The sequence below is a fragment of the Triplophysa dalaica genome, chromosome 18 (assembly GCF_015846415.1).
Source record: "Triplophysa dalaica isolate WHDGS20190420 chromosome 18, ASM1584641v1, whole genome shotgun sequence".
NCBI lineage: Eukaryota > Metazoa > Chordata > Actinopteri > Cypriniformes > Nemacheilidae > Triplophysa > Triplophysa dalaica.
The window spans coordinates 8,164,743-8,179,610 of record NC_079559.1 but is presented as its reverse complement, the minus strand read 5'-3'; the positions used below and the strand labels follow the sequence as shown (position 1 = coordinate 8,179,610).

At 40.3% G+C, this 14,868-nt stretch overlaps 1 protein-coding gene across 3 annotated transcripts in view; it reads left to right on the top strand.

The window, feature by feature from the left end:
• Positions 1-401: 401 nt before the first annotated feature.
• LOC130439816 (IQ motif and SEC7 domain-containing protein 1) overlaps positions 402-14,868 on the top strand; it is a 57,775-nt gene continuing 43,308 nt past the window's right edge. For 2 of the 3 annotated variants that reach the window (XM_056772390.1, XM_056772391.1), the window contains exons 1-2: positions 402-3,013; positions 9,196-9,225. In XM_056772390.1, the coding sequence (XP_056628368.1) occupies positions 2,529-3,013; positions 9,196-9,225 (515 nt within the window). In that variant the 5' untranslated portion in view covers positions 402-2,528. The remainder of the gene's footprint in view (positions 3,014-9,195; positions 9,226-14,868) is intronic. The other variant, XM_056772392.1, reaches the window with a different exon arrangement.

Genomic DNA, 14,868 nt, shown 5'->3' with positions numbered 1-14,868 from the left:
GTCATTTTTATGTGACATTAACAAGTCCGTTTAAAATCAATGCACTTGTTGCTCTCTGAAATGTAAAATTGGCTGCGGTGACACTGCTTTAATGTGTAAATCCCAAAGCTTCTGCAGAGTAAATGCACCACGCAGTGTTTCTATGGTTTGAGTCTTGAAGTGTGTGTGTGTGTGTGTGGTTAAGCGCGCGCGCGAGAGAGAGAGAGAGAGAGAGAGAGAGAGAGAGAGAGAGAGAGAGCGCATGCGAACGAGAAACTGAATTCATTTCGGCTCAGCGCAAGGCTCCACTGTTCCGTTGAATTGCATTTGATCTCGTTCCAAAATGGCCGACCACGCCGACGCAGTTTCCCCGGCATGTTCCTCTAGCGCGACACGCTCGTACCAACGTCAGCGGCTCGATTGAAAAGAGAAAAAAAACATTTATCCTTCTTCTGACTCACTGAAATGAATTTAACCCCTACATCACCCGTCAGCACCACCAGAGAAGAGCAGAGCATCATCGACATGCTGGAGAACTAGAGAGACATGTGAACACTGCGGTGAAAGCGAATGGCTTAAAGGGGCGTCAGGTGCAGGGGTGCCTGGGGAGCGTCACGAGGGAATGGACCCTACTAATGCACGTCTGCTCAACATGTGAGCCGTTCATTCATGAGAGAATACCCTTAGTCACTGGCATCGATACGTTTTGAAGCCGATCTCGTTCAGTAAGTCGCATGCTCGTTGACAGCCGGTTTTTTTTAGTTCAGTTTGTCATACAATGCAGTCTAATCCGTCAATTTGATTTTTCTTCTGATGATGATTGTGGCATCTGTGACCCACCAGCATGGGTGTTATTTAATGATCTTTGCGTGACACTGCGTGGACAGAAGCGCGTGGACGCAGCGCTGTATTGCGCATCTCAGCTGTTTCAAAGCGCTGATTGCACAAAGCGACATAAAACCCGACAGGCAGTGGATACATCCTGCAGCAGGAATAGCACTTCTTTGTTTTATACTATTGTGGACGCGGTTTGACCACATGTGGCCGTGTCACGCGTGGAAACAGAAGACCGATAACCATTAATCTGATTTAAAATCCATAATTTGTTGGTAAAGCATCAAAATGGAGATTTAAACTGCTTGGTGTAATAGCGAGGGGACGCGCTGTGGATGTAGCGTCTCATTATCGCAACAGCTGTGAGCGTAGGAGACACGCGATTGTCTTCAAGGACTCCTTATAATGCTGCCTGAGCAGTGAGTGAGTAAAAAACATACGTGTGTTTGAAATGCTTAAATCATACATCTATATTGAAATGGCAAAATGCATTGTGGCGCTACACTGATACTGTAACTTGGGTTCAGTGAGGTAAAGAAATGAGAGAGACTGGACATGTGTTATGAAATAACTAAATATTGGCTTGAACTACGCACTTTTCAAAGAGTTGAAATGCATCATCAATTGGAAATCATATTCCTAGTCATGTCGTGGTCTTGAAATGCCTGTATAAAGGAAGCAATATTAATGGCTTGAATAGAGAACAAGCTATTGTAATGAGGCTGAAAAGAAGAGGAGGAACTGGGTTGTTCTGGAAGACATGCGCACACCTCCCAGAAGCCAATTTAGAATTGCGGTGGATTTATTAGTGCAACTTTGGTCCCAGCATTTCATTTCTGCCTCTGGATGGAATGACTTCTAAAGAAAATGTCTCCCAAACACTTCGGTTACTTCAGTCTGAGTCATGAGTAGACCAGAGGCGCAGAAAAGCTTTGCAGCTGAAACATTTGTTGGTCAAATATACATTTAAAAGGGGAAAGGAAGAGGCCTCATATCGGAAAGATGGACGGGAAGGAAATCAGCTCTACATCCTGTCTCGTGGAGATTTGCTGACTTTGCTTGTTGTCACATCCTTGCCTTTCTGTGGACTTCAGGCACAATTATACTGTGATCGTTGGGTGTTCCATGACTGCCGATAGCTGTTTTTGTTCATTTTTATTACTCTGTGGGAGGAAAATTGGGGCATGGATGTCACTTTTGTTTCGCTCATTGATGTCGCTGGCGGACTGACTGATTTTATATAGAACTTTTCGAAAGATGTTATTCGTTTTCGCAACCTGGCTTTGATCTTCACTCTGTGATTCCATGGTGGCATAGGAAACATGGCACGCTTGACGGAAGAATAGGAATTTACATTTGACTTCTATCATCCGCACATTCACAAACACTAAAGAAATTTGCGCACACACATGCTCGCACTCGGTGTAAAAAAAAAAACAAATCTACTAACTGACCTTTTGTAGGCAAATAAATTCCCATTATGAAGTACATTAATCCTGAACTGTGACTTTCAAAATAGTTTTTGACTCCAAGGGGTGTCTCTGACCGAAAGTGACACCTGTTCTGCTCTGCTTACTCTACTCCAACACCACCCCATTTCTGTCTCTCCCCCCCACTCGTGCTACGTGGGGGGGAGAGCTTGCACCTACGGGGTGATCCCAAAAGCTTGTACCTCTCAGCCCAGCCGACAGTGACTGTCACTACACCCTCTCAGCATGGATGCTGGGCAGGGCACCCCGGAGAGCCCTAACCGGGCGGTGGAGTATCTACTGGAGCTCAACAACATCATTGAGAGCCAACAGAAGCTTTTGGAAACGCAGCGGCGCCGCATCGAGGAGCTGGAGGTCCAACTGGACCGCCTCAGCCAGGAGAACAAGGACCTGCGGCTGGACCGACAACCCTGTCCTCCCCCACCTCCACCAATTCACCCCGCCCAGACTTCCACATCCAACGCTTCAGAGTCCACTCACATCTACGCCAATCTAACCCTCAACACCAGGCCCATCCCTATTCCGGCTCCAGCGCCCCCACCTCCCCCTCCGCCGGTACCGCCACGGGACCGGCGAGTCAATGCCAACATGCACATGAAGCTCGGCCAAAGCCTGTCTGGACCAAATGCCACGGAGCGAGAGCCGGAACGAGACCGGGAAAGAGAGCGAGATTGTGCCGCTAAGAGTTTGGGAGGCTCTCTAAAGAGACAGTAAGTACAGGCCTTGTGTCTTTGCATGCAGAACAAACTTAATATTTTGTGCAAGAGTTATGTGATGAGTAATTACACAACATCAGTTTTGCTTGTAATTTCTACTGATTTGAATTGAGATTAAAACTACATATATGTTTTCTGTATTTATAAATGTTTGTACACAATTTACTCCTTAAACATGGATTTCCGCTGTGTTGGGATTACCGTTAAATAAATGTAGGCAGGAGTATTAGAAGTAGAAAGGCAGATACCAGAGAACAGAAAGCAGCACATGATGGATATCTGGGCTATTCTGATGCCGTCTGTCTTACAAACCTGAAATTGAGTGCAACAGTGTGTCACAATAGGGCTGTTTCCAGGCCATCGGACAGGCAGCTGGCTGTGCCATTGAGCCTGAACGTTGCATAAACTGTCAGACTCTCACCTGTGCCGGCCTTATCTGAAGAGACTTGCTGCCGGGTCCCTGACAGGGTGACGGATTGATGTCATATGGTCCTAAAGCATGCTTACTCTGTAGCAAATGTGAAAACCTGTTGATATTATAAATCCAGGCCTGTGCTGGTGATCATTTTGAGTCCTTTGAAAGTTTATTTCTGTTTTAGTCTGAAACAGATTTCAGCTTTTAAGAATGTTTTTGGATTTACAGTAGGACACAAAATAAGATATTTGAAAGAATGTTGGTAGATGAACAATGGTGCTTCCCATTGACTATTACTGTAGGAGACAAAACCAATGCCAATGGGTACAGTCGTTGTTCTGCGGAAAGTCATACAGGTTTGAAATTACAAGAGGGTGAGTAAATGATGACAGAATTTCCTTTTTGGGTGAGATGTTCATATAAGGTCTGATTCTAAATGCCATCTATTAACATTGTGGTCCCTCTTTAGCTCCACACTCTAATGATGTAATACACCATTAACTGTTGTGTGGAAGTGTCCTGAAGACCATGTCAATAGCCTTGAGGGCAATAGCTTGTGCTGTGTCAATATGCCCATAACAATCCTAAAAGAGTCTGTACAGAAGTGTACTGTAACAGACCGCTCTGTGTGCTGGTGTTAGTTTGTCTTTCTCTCTGCATTGCTGAGGAATCGACCCCTCCATTGCACCTCTGATTGCTCTTGCTTGTAGTGTGCACCATGTCCAGCTCTGTCAGAACGATCGCCGCATACAGATGCAAGCGTGACTGTGTGTGCAGGTTAAAGTGGATTAGATTTGTATTGCATCAGTGTGGCCAGTGTAAGACTGCAGTACAGGATATCCTGCAGGGTTTAAGGCAAGTGCTTTGGATGATCATTGTGTATGTATGATCAGGCCACTATGTAGGAGAGGTTGTGATTAAAATTCAGCACGGAGTCAGATTGTGGATCGACCTGTGTGGGAGAGTAAAGCATTGAGTCCTAGAGAGAGACTGCAGAATGCACTGCATCCTTTTTGTGCTGCTCACTTTTTGCCTTTTGGTTGTTTAGCATGGACTCCTTTTTATTGTTTATATATAGTTAATGTTTTTAAAGGAGAGAAATCTAAATCTGGCTGTTTCTGCAGATAATTTAAAGATAAAAGATGATTTTTTTTGTTTTAGGGTATTGTCTATCAACATATTTACCCATCAAACCCATCAAAAATGTTCATAGTAGAGAGCTAGCAACATAAATTCTTAACAGGTGGATTTTAATGCAGTATATTGCGGTAAATGATTACAATACTTTAACATTTATGAACAATTCTAAATAATAAAAATAAATAATATAGTTTTGTCAAATCGTCAAATGTGTATGTGTTGTGTATATTAAATAAATACACAAACATAATCTTCGCCTTGTTGTAGATAGATGATATGTTGTGCTGCAGCAATCCCCGACTGTGGTCCTTTCCTGTCTTCCAATTCCCTCACTCTCATCTCATAATTTCCTGTCTCACTCTCCACTGTCCTATCTACAAAGCATGAAAAGAACATGCAGAGCGTACGTGGCGAAAAAACAATCTTGAAGTTCACTATAACATCTATAAAGACACTCTGCATGCCTTCAATGTTGACTTAGGCAAAGCTAGACAAACTTTTTTCTCTAACATTATAAACTCCAAAATAAATAACACTCACACCCTTTTTCCTACTGTAGAGACACTAAGAAATCCCCCTAGTCAAGTTCCGAGGGAAATGCTGTCTGATGACAAATGCAATGAATTTGCAACTTTTTTCCTTCAAAAGATCAGTAATATCAGAATGGAAATCGCCAAAGCTCCATGCGGCAGTCAGGTCAGTCTGACTTCAGTACATCAGAAATTAGTAACTTTGTCTGAATTTCAGACAATTGATCTCAAAACCCTGGAGGAAATGGTACAGCATCTTAAGGCGTCAACTTGCAGCCTTGACACACTTCCCACATCCTTTTTCAAAAGAGTGTTTAACTGTTTGGAAGCAGATCTCCTAAAAATAGTTAATGCCTCACTGCTCTCAGGAACTTTCCCAGAGTCCCTAAAAAATGCAGTTGTCAAACCTCTCCTAAAAAAGGGCAATCTAGACAAAACCTTACTATCTAACTACAGACCAATATCAAATCTTCCTTTTATAGGCAAGATCATTGAAAAGGTTGTCTTCAATCAGCTGACCAAATTCTTGAACTTAAATGGCTACCTGGACAATTATCAGTCTGGCTTCCATCAGCATCATAGCACAGAGACAGTGCTCATAAAGATAATTAATGATATTCGATTGAATTCTGATTCAGGCAAAATATCAGTTCTGGTTCTACTAGATCTCAGTGCTGCTTTTGACATGGTAGATCACACCATACTCCTCCATAGCTGGAAAACTGGGTAGGGCTTTCTGGATTGGTACTTAAATGGTTTGGGTCGTACCTTAAAGGGAGGGGTTACTATGTGAACATAGGCAACCATAAATCTAACTGGACACCCATGACTTGTGGTGTTCCACAGGGCTCAATTCTTGCTCCGCTCCTCTTCAATTTGTATATGCTCCCACTTGGCCAAATAATCAAAAAGTACCAAATTGCCTACCACAGCTATGCAGATGACACTCAGATCTACCTATCCCTCTCACCCTATGACTACAGGCCTATTGACTCTCTTTGCCAATGCATTGATGAAATTAACAGCTGGATGTGTCAAAACTTCCTTCAGTTAAATAAAAACAAAACTGAAGTCATTGTTTTTGGTAACAAGGATGAAACTTACAAGGTAAACGCATACCTTGACTTAAGTAAGGTAAAAAATCTTGGGGTCATTTTGGAGTCTGACCTTAGTTTCAGCAGTCATGTCAAAGCAATAAGCAAATCAGCGTACTACCATCTCAGAAACATAGCCAGAATCAGATGTTTTGTCTCAAGCCAAGATTTAGAGAAACTAGTTCATGCTTTCATCACCAGCAGGGTGGATTACTGTAATGGACTCCTTACAGGTCTTCCCAAAAAGACAATCAGACAGCTGCAGCTCATATAGAACACTGCTGCCAGGATTCTGACCAGAACCAAAAAATCTGAGCATATCACTCCAATCCTCAGGTCCTTACACTGGTTACCAGTTACTTTTAGAATCAACTTCAAAGTATTATTAATTGTCTATAAATCACTTAATGGTCTAGGACCTAAGTACATCTCAGATATGCTCATTGAATATAAACCAAACAGACTTCTCAGATCATCAGGATCAAGTCAGTTAGAGATAACAAGGGTTCACTCAAAACAGGGCGAGTCAGCGTTTAGTCATTAGGCCACCCGTAGCTGGAATCTGCTTCCAGAAGACATCAGACGTTCATCAACAGTAGCTACCTTTAAATCCAGATTAAAAACACACTTGTTTAGTTGTGCATTCACAACCTGAGCACTGTGCTGGTTTACATCAACTGCACTTCTATTTCTAATTTATTTTTATTTTGCTCTTATTCTTTTCATATATACACTAACATTTTTTTAATCAATTTTATTGCTGTTTTATTGTTTCTTAAAAAATTAAATTGTTTGTGATCTCCAATGATTTTCATTTTAAAGATACATTTTATTTATTTCTGTCAATCATTTTATGTAAAGCACATTGAATTGCACTTGTGTATGAAATGTGCTATATAAATAAACTTGCCTTGCCTTGCCTATCTATATAAGATGCAAAACGCCAAAAAAAATAATACACAAACATAGATGTATATATAAAAGAAACATAAGTAATATATTTTATACACAATGTAAATCAACTGTCATGTATATAAGTGTAAATATTTGTGTGTGTGTAATATATACATTTATATACAAATACATTTATTTTTGCAGTTGATTAAACATTCCCTAACACTAAAAGTTACATCATCGCTGTCCTTCTAAAACCTCGTTTCTACAAATTCGCTATTTATTAGGAAATGAAAAAATTACTTTTTAGATGATTCCTGTGTTGTCCAAGTTGACAAGCCCTTTTTATTTCTTTTCGATGGAAAGATTTTTGACAAACCCCAGAAAAACATAAAGGTTGACTAATATTAATGATTAATGGCAAAAACAAGTAACGAAATATGGAGACACAATGATACACAACAATCTGGTGTAGCACTGCTAGCTTTAGCCTACAGTACTACATATGGTTTGTTTTGCAAAAATCTTTTTTTGCTTTCATCTTCTAGCAGTCCTTTTCATATTTCTTATTCCAAATTTCCCAGTCTCTCATTCCCAACCTCTCCAAGCCCTCCCTCTGTCTAGAGCAGATGGCTCACATCACCACTCGCCATCTTCTTGAGGGTCGTCTTTTTTTCTGCTCTCAAAGGTCATTTACAGCACTGCCACCTCCTTTGGGCTCTTTGTTCTGATTTGTAGATTTTTTTTTCCCAATGTTTTTCCGATATCTGAGAATCGAAGTGACCCAGCGCAGTTAAAGCTGCTGAGAGAGCATAAGACTTTCTCTCTGTTGTAACTCTCTCTGGTGTAACTCTCTCAGCTAATGAACAAGTGTAACTACTGCTGTGGGTGAGCTGTCGAGGTGGGTTTGTTTCTCAGAATAATTAGCATGGCCGGTGTTAATTACATTTGTCCACTGAAGGTGGCAATTACTGTTGTAGATGCGAGTCTGCAAGTAATACACTGGGTGTTGGAGGGCTTACTGAAAGAGTTTATACAATTATGATGTAATTGAATGTCTGTTAGGAACTCATGTGTCAGTCAAACCTGGCACATGCAGGTCTGAGGCGTTGTGGGTTTATTAGTTGTATGCATTTTAATCGTCTCACTAACTGTAATTTTGCCCTGATATTAGCAGGTCTGTTGTTGTTTTTTTGAGGTGGTATTGTTCTTTTAGAGCGAAAAGTTTCCTACAGAGTTAAAAAAGGTGAATAATTTTTTTAATACACATAAAAAAATTTGTACTACATTTCTCCACCGATACCGTTAGCCGACTATTCAGAATGATATCTGCCGATTTTGAAGATTAATTTAATATATCTTTCTCAATGTTATTAATTCATATAATATTGAACATCAAACTGGGGGTGTTTCCTGACATTTTCTATGAATACAGAGCACAAATACATTGCATATTTCTGTCCTCTTTTGACTGACAAGATATATCAGCTCTGATCACCGGCTGTTTTTACACTATCGGCTGGTAGCAGATGGTGTGGAAAATTGGTTTTATCGACCGATACTGATTATTGGCCAATATGTCAGTGCATCTCTAGTTTTATTATTCTAATATTTCACACAAGCTCCTACAAGTTTATGAGATATGACGACAAAGGGTCTACTCAAGTTATTTCCTAATAGTGTTTTCTTTTATACTCTGTACAGTGAACATGTTAAAGAAAACGTTTATTTTCTTTCCGTGTTACAGGGAAAGGTGGGGACGCTAACACCGTGTCTACACCAGATGTGGCACGACAAGAGACAATAGAACGCTTTAGAACCCATTATAATTAGAAATTTTGTCCACAACAGACGTCGCGCTACAATCCCTTTAGAACAAGCCGTGTGTCGCCACGTCCAGTGTAGACACGGTGTAACATAGTTATTGTTGTAGTTCTTTTAATAGCTAACATTCTTGGTGTGAACATGCCTTATAAACTTAATAAAAAAATCTTTGAGTCTTTGAAACAGAGCTGTGTTTTGTATTTTATACTATTAATGACACTTCCACTTTGTTTGTGTCTGTGTTTGTCTTTCTGTCTCTCTCTTCCACTGGATCCATAGACCAGAAGGACACTCATCCAACAAAGACAGGTCTGTGTTAACACTTTCTCTCCATTCTTTCTGTCTTCTCCACAGAGCGCTCTCTTTTTCGTGTAAAAGTGAGGCCTGTTCTATCTAGGGCAACCCAAATGCATGTGGGAAATGCCATTTTCCATAGTGACTTATCGCTTCCCTATATTAGCGCTTCACATCTGGAGCAGGTGTATCGGTTTAGCATTGTAAATTCACTGCAGAGTGTGCGAACGTCAGAACTACGAATTGAAAAATAAAGACCTCGAGTGGAAATCTAGAATTCTCGTCGCTTGGCTGCAAGACTCCCGTTAACCGTTGCCGTAGTGACCAATATGTCAAGTGTTCGTATGTTAATGGATATTGATATGCGTGTTGTTTGCATTCGCCCTTATAGTGAATGTGGAGACGGGCGGTAGTGGTTAGTCAGAAATGGCATGAGTAATAATACCACATCTGTGTGTTATAGCATGTAGGAGTGTCGGTGGGTGCAGGGGAAAAGGTCAGATGACATTTGTGACAAGATTATTTTGAATTTGGATATTTTGGTTGTGAAGAAACGGAAAGTCACATTCGTCTGGTTGTTTTCGAGCGTTTTTGGTGTGTTTTTGTTGCAGCGGTGGTTTGAGTGGTTGGTAGTTTTGGAGTGTTTCTCAGTGGCGTTGTTATGACGATTCCTCACCATGGGCACGAGCTGGGGATCTGAAGGATAAATGATTGGTTGTCATGGCAACACCTGTAGATGAACTGGATAGCCGAAAAAAGTTGATTGTGTAATGCATAATCTATTCTGTTAATGTGTTTCAAATACACATAACTACATAATATGCAAGTGTATGTTTTAATGTATGTATGAGAGAGAGCTAGAGAAAGATTATGCCTGTATTTGTGCATGTTTTTCATGCATGTGTGTTTGCATCAGCACTAAAATAGGCATTTCTTTTTTTGTTATAATATAAAACACATTGACATTCTGTATTGTCAAGTACTTTGATTTATTCAATTTATTAACAAAGTAAAATATATGAATATTAACCAGGACTGTAATGTAATTTAAAGACCGATATAATAAAAAGACGAAATTTTTTTTAAAGGGGAATTTGACACTTATGTTAGATTTTAGTCCCTTTCGGTGGCATTTTTGCCCTTAAATGTGTTTATTTGTTGACCCTGGTGTTAGTATGTTGCCGTGTATCATTTCCACTGCTGCACACACAGCAGAAGGACACAGACAAAAGATGCTTGAGGACAAGACCGTTGCCTTGTCACGTTTCACTATAATTACTCCCTTGGATGCTTTTGTCCTTGCCTCACAAGCAGTTCTGCATTTATGGATGAAAATTGTATTGTTCCTATATTGCTGGATTGCAGTATGACTTTCTCGTAAATGTGACGTTAATAGTAATGCATTGCACTCGTGCATAGTTTTTAGTTGTTGCTATAACACTAATACGAGGACGCTATAATGAATGAAATCACTTTCATAGCTCTGCTCAACCTGATTCCCTGAGCTAGAGGTTGGGTGAGTGTGTGTGCTGGTCCCTGCTGGGCTAAGCATGGAAATAACTCATGGTAGAGGTTTACTGTGTTCCTCTTTCCCACCCCAGCAGCCCCTGCAGTCAGCAGCAATGCATCACTCCCAATGAGGCTGCGTGAAAATGCTAGCCCTAGAACCGTGTGTGTGAGAGAAAGATACACAGAGAGAGAGAGAGAGAGCGGAGAGAGAGAGAGAGAGAGAGTTTAGTCATTCGTCACAGAATTACAGTACATTGGAACTGGACATATGATGGAATGCACATTCTTTATAAGCTGTACTCCGAGTTTTGAGTATACTTGGGTAAGGATGTCATGCTATATTTGACTAGAGCTTCCATTATAATAGGATTGGATCAATACCAACATCTTTGGCTTTGATAAGATTCCTGCTTCTTCATCGGTATCAATACTACTGTAATAAACAGCCTCTTGAGTTTTTCCAGTGAACATCTTGGTGTTTTTTGAGCATTCAGCTTTGAAAATTTGTTGTGTGCGCAAGTTTAGAATGAAACACTCAGCAGAACAGCACCGAGCAGACCTCTACTTCAACTTTTATGATGACTAGATTTGTAAATATGCACAAGGACAGCAACTTTGCAAATAGTATTTTATCAAACCTAACAAGCTTTGAGTAAACTTTAAAGGGATAGTTAACCGAAAATGACACAAAAGATTATCTATTTTGAAGAATGTTGGTGACCGAACAGCAGTGGGACCCGTTCACTTCTATTGTATGGACGCAAAACCAATGCAAGTCAATGGGTGCCAGTTAACAACTTTTTTCTATATATCTTCTTTTGTGTTTTGCAGAAGAAAAAGTCATGGTGAACCTGAACAGTTATGAGATTGTGTAAAGTTTTCTGTCTTAACTTGACCTTAAACATGTATCTGCATTTACAACAGAACATAGAATTGTACGACCCGTTTGATCTAAGTAACCACTAAACAAAGTCAGAGATGTGCCCTCATGTTCCCCTTTGCTCTTATGGGCTTCAGTAGAAGGGTTGCTGAGGGAACGAGGTGAATTATCACAAATGTGTTTGTTTAAAGAACTGTGTGGGCGAGAGAGACAGAAAGAGTGAGAGAGAGAGAGAGAGAGAGAGAAAAGGAAGATGATATCCAAGAAGAAACGAGAGATAATTGAAAGAAAGGAAAGATGGATAGAAACAGTGTGATGTGTGAAACAAGGGGACAGTGCAGCTATGCAGAGAATTACAAAAGGAGATGAGCCCTCTGTGCGCTCAAACCCACACACAAATTCACACTCCCACATCCTATCACATATGAAGACCTCTGTATACAACAGCTCCATCAGTGACATCGCAAACACCCTCTTTCACTGACCAATGAATATAGATGTTATTTCTTTAGCATGTGTATTCTCCTAAAGCAGTGGTTCTCAAATGGGTGCCCTAAAATGGATCCAGAGGGTCCACAATTATTATATTATGATATAATAACTGTTATGAAAAATACTATGAAATGTAGAAATTTATCATAACTTTTTTGCAATCAAACATCAGACTACACTGTCCCTTTAAAGGTGAAGTGGTTGATTTGGAAAGGTGCTAATTTTAGCCTGCTAGTACTGAAATTATAATCCCCCACTTTATGCAATTTGCCGTCCAAAGCCACGCCTCCACCAAACACATGAATGCATCTCGTAATCCACGTAACAAATTACAAACTCCATTGAATTCTTCTCGAAGCATGTACATTCAGAACCGGTCCGAAAGAAATGGAGCAACCATGGTATCTTCTATCAGACCCTTTGCCTGCTGGAGCCGTCTCCATCTTGTAATTGTTAATTCTAGTTTTTCCTCTTTCATGATACAGACGTTCAAAAACTAGTATTTGTTTTGTAGATTTACTTGTTGTCGGTTCCGCAGGAAAGTTTTATTGTTGCTGATTGTCCACCATTCTCCCTACATTGACACATTGGAACGTGGGCGCTGACAATGTATGATGTCTGCGTGAACGGGGTGTGCAGTGGTATGCAAGATACGTTGGCTGAAAATGTTAACATGACCAGTCACAGCATTCAGCCAGAAAGTTTTGAATTGGGGAAATGTCTTTTGGTCCTACGCTTTTCACAGATATATATTTATAAAAATATTATTTGACCACTATACTTCTTTATTGCTATCAGGATGTAAAGAGGTTTCCAACCAGCATGACAAAACAATTCTGGACAGGATCACCTATTCAGCCTTTAAGTATCAGCTGCACCACAAACACATTTTTTCAACCATGCCATTTTCCACAATGACTATTCTTATCTACAAGCTATACCAGTTCCAACCAGATTGAAATGGCATGGCTGAAGCTCGGTGTACCCTATAACATTTTCAGTCCTAATGATTAACAGCCACATAGCCTGTCAAAATTGGCAGTGAACTGCAGGCGATATCCAGAGCTGTTTTACAGCTCACAACGCGTTTCCCTCGGCTTGCATCAGCCCATCCAGATGGGTCCAGAGAGACTCGTAGACCAGCAAAAGATGGTAATACAGAGTTTAGCTTCGTCCGCATAGGGTATGACTTTGGGGTGATTAGATAAGCCCCTCTCTCGGTTTGTCCCCCAGTGGTATGGTTCATATCGGCTGTTTTTGAGGTGACCGTACAGACTTCATTTTCACAAGGGGACAGACCACTTGTTTGTCCCCTGATTAGCAAAACTCTGTTTTCAAAGTGTGTGTGTGAGAGAGAGATGGGTTTTTGAGGAGAGGGTTTGTTAGCGGTCATGTACCGCTACTGTTCCTCCTCGGAGGATTCAACATGGCTGTGTGTGTGTTTCCTACAGCAATCCCAGCTGGAATCTCAGTCTTGCTAAAACAACTGCAATTGAGCTGCTAAAAAATGTGGCGCGATGAAGAAAAATGCAGAAGTGATGTAGTGTCTTATTAAACATGAACTTTATGATGAATATAGAAAATAAAGGCAATTTTCTGAGGTAGAAATAAAATATCTGACCTCAATTCGGTTTGAATGAAACAAATGAAAACGTATATTGTAAATTGTAAATGGGGGAGATTAAGACTGGCAATGCATTCCTATTTCAAAGTTTTAGACCCATTAAAACCCACTTGTCACTAAGAATCTAAGATACGGTCTCCCAAGCTCCATATGCATCTATGAGTAATGAATATTTGTCAAGTATTTGTTTTAAATATCTTTTAATTGTGCTTGATGGCACTAAAATGACAAACTTTAGCTTAAAGTTTGACACTTAAACGTTTCTTTGCACATAATATAGCGCTAAGGTCTCAAAGATCCCCCGTTCACACCCACAGATTCATCTCTCTCCACAACGAGAATGCCATCTACCTACACACATCTACATCCAAAAATATATCTATCCATCTATACCTCCATCCCTCTCTTAATTTGCTTGTTCATATTTTTCCTTTTCCCATGCATTTCCACTTTCTCTTAGTTTTCCTTTTCTTTCTCTCTTTTTCACTTTGTTTTGTGTCCGCTCGAGCTTTGGGTGATGTCTGTGCTGTTTGATTTCTTAATGTTTTTTTATGTTAGATGGACCGAACCACTGCTGTACAGACAGCAGACAAACTGAACATGGGAATTTTCAGTTTGATTCAGTAAAAGAATTTAACCAAACAACTCTTCCTCCTTTTTTAGTTTCATGTTAAGTGTGCAAGATGTTTTAGGGAGGTTTCTTTAGTTGGTTAGTTAAAAAATGACAATATCCGTCATCTTGGATATTCGTTACGTTTTTATTACCTTAGAATGAGCTATTTCTATCTGCATAAATCGCGGATCCCCTTGCATGGAATTCGCCATGTTGTTTCTACAGTAGCCCTAAATGGACAAACTGCGGCAAGAGCGCGTTTGTAAATATCTCCTTATAAGAACTATAAACTTGATGATCTTGGTGCTCTGTGAGCTACAGTAGAGCTTCGAGAGGTAGGGCTGGTGTGAGCCATTGGTTGCAGTTCACAACCTCACCTCTAGATGTCGCTTATTCATACACTGGATCTTTAAAGGGTAATATGTCTCTATGCCTCAGGGAGAAAATCTCCTTTTTCTGATGAAACAAAGCAGTTGAGAGAGAGAGTTGCCACCATGGAAGTTAAAAATAAATTTTCGCTTGTCACGTGATTCATGCAGC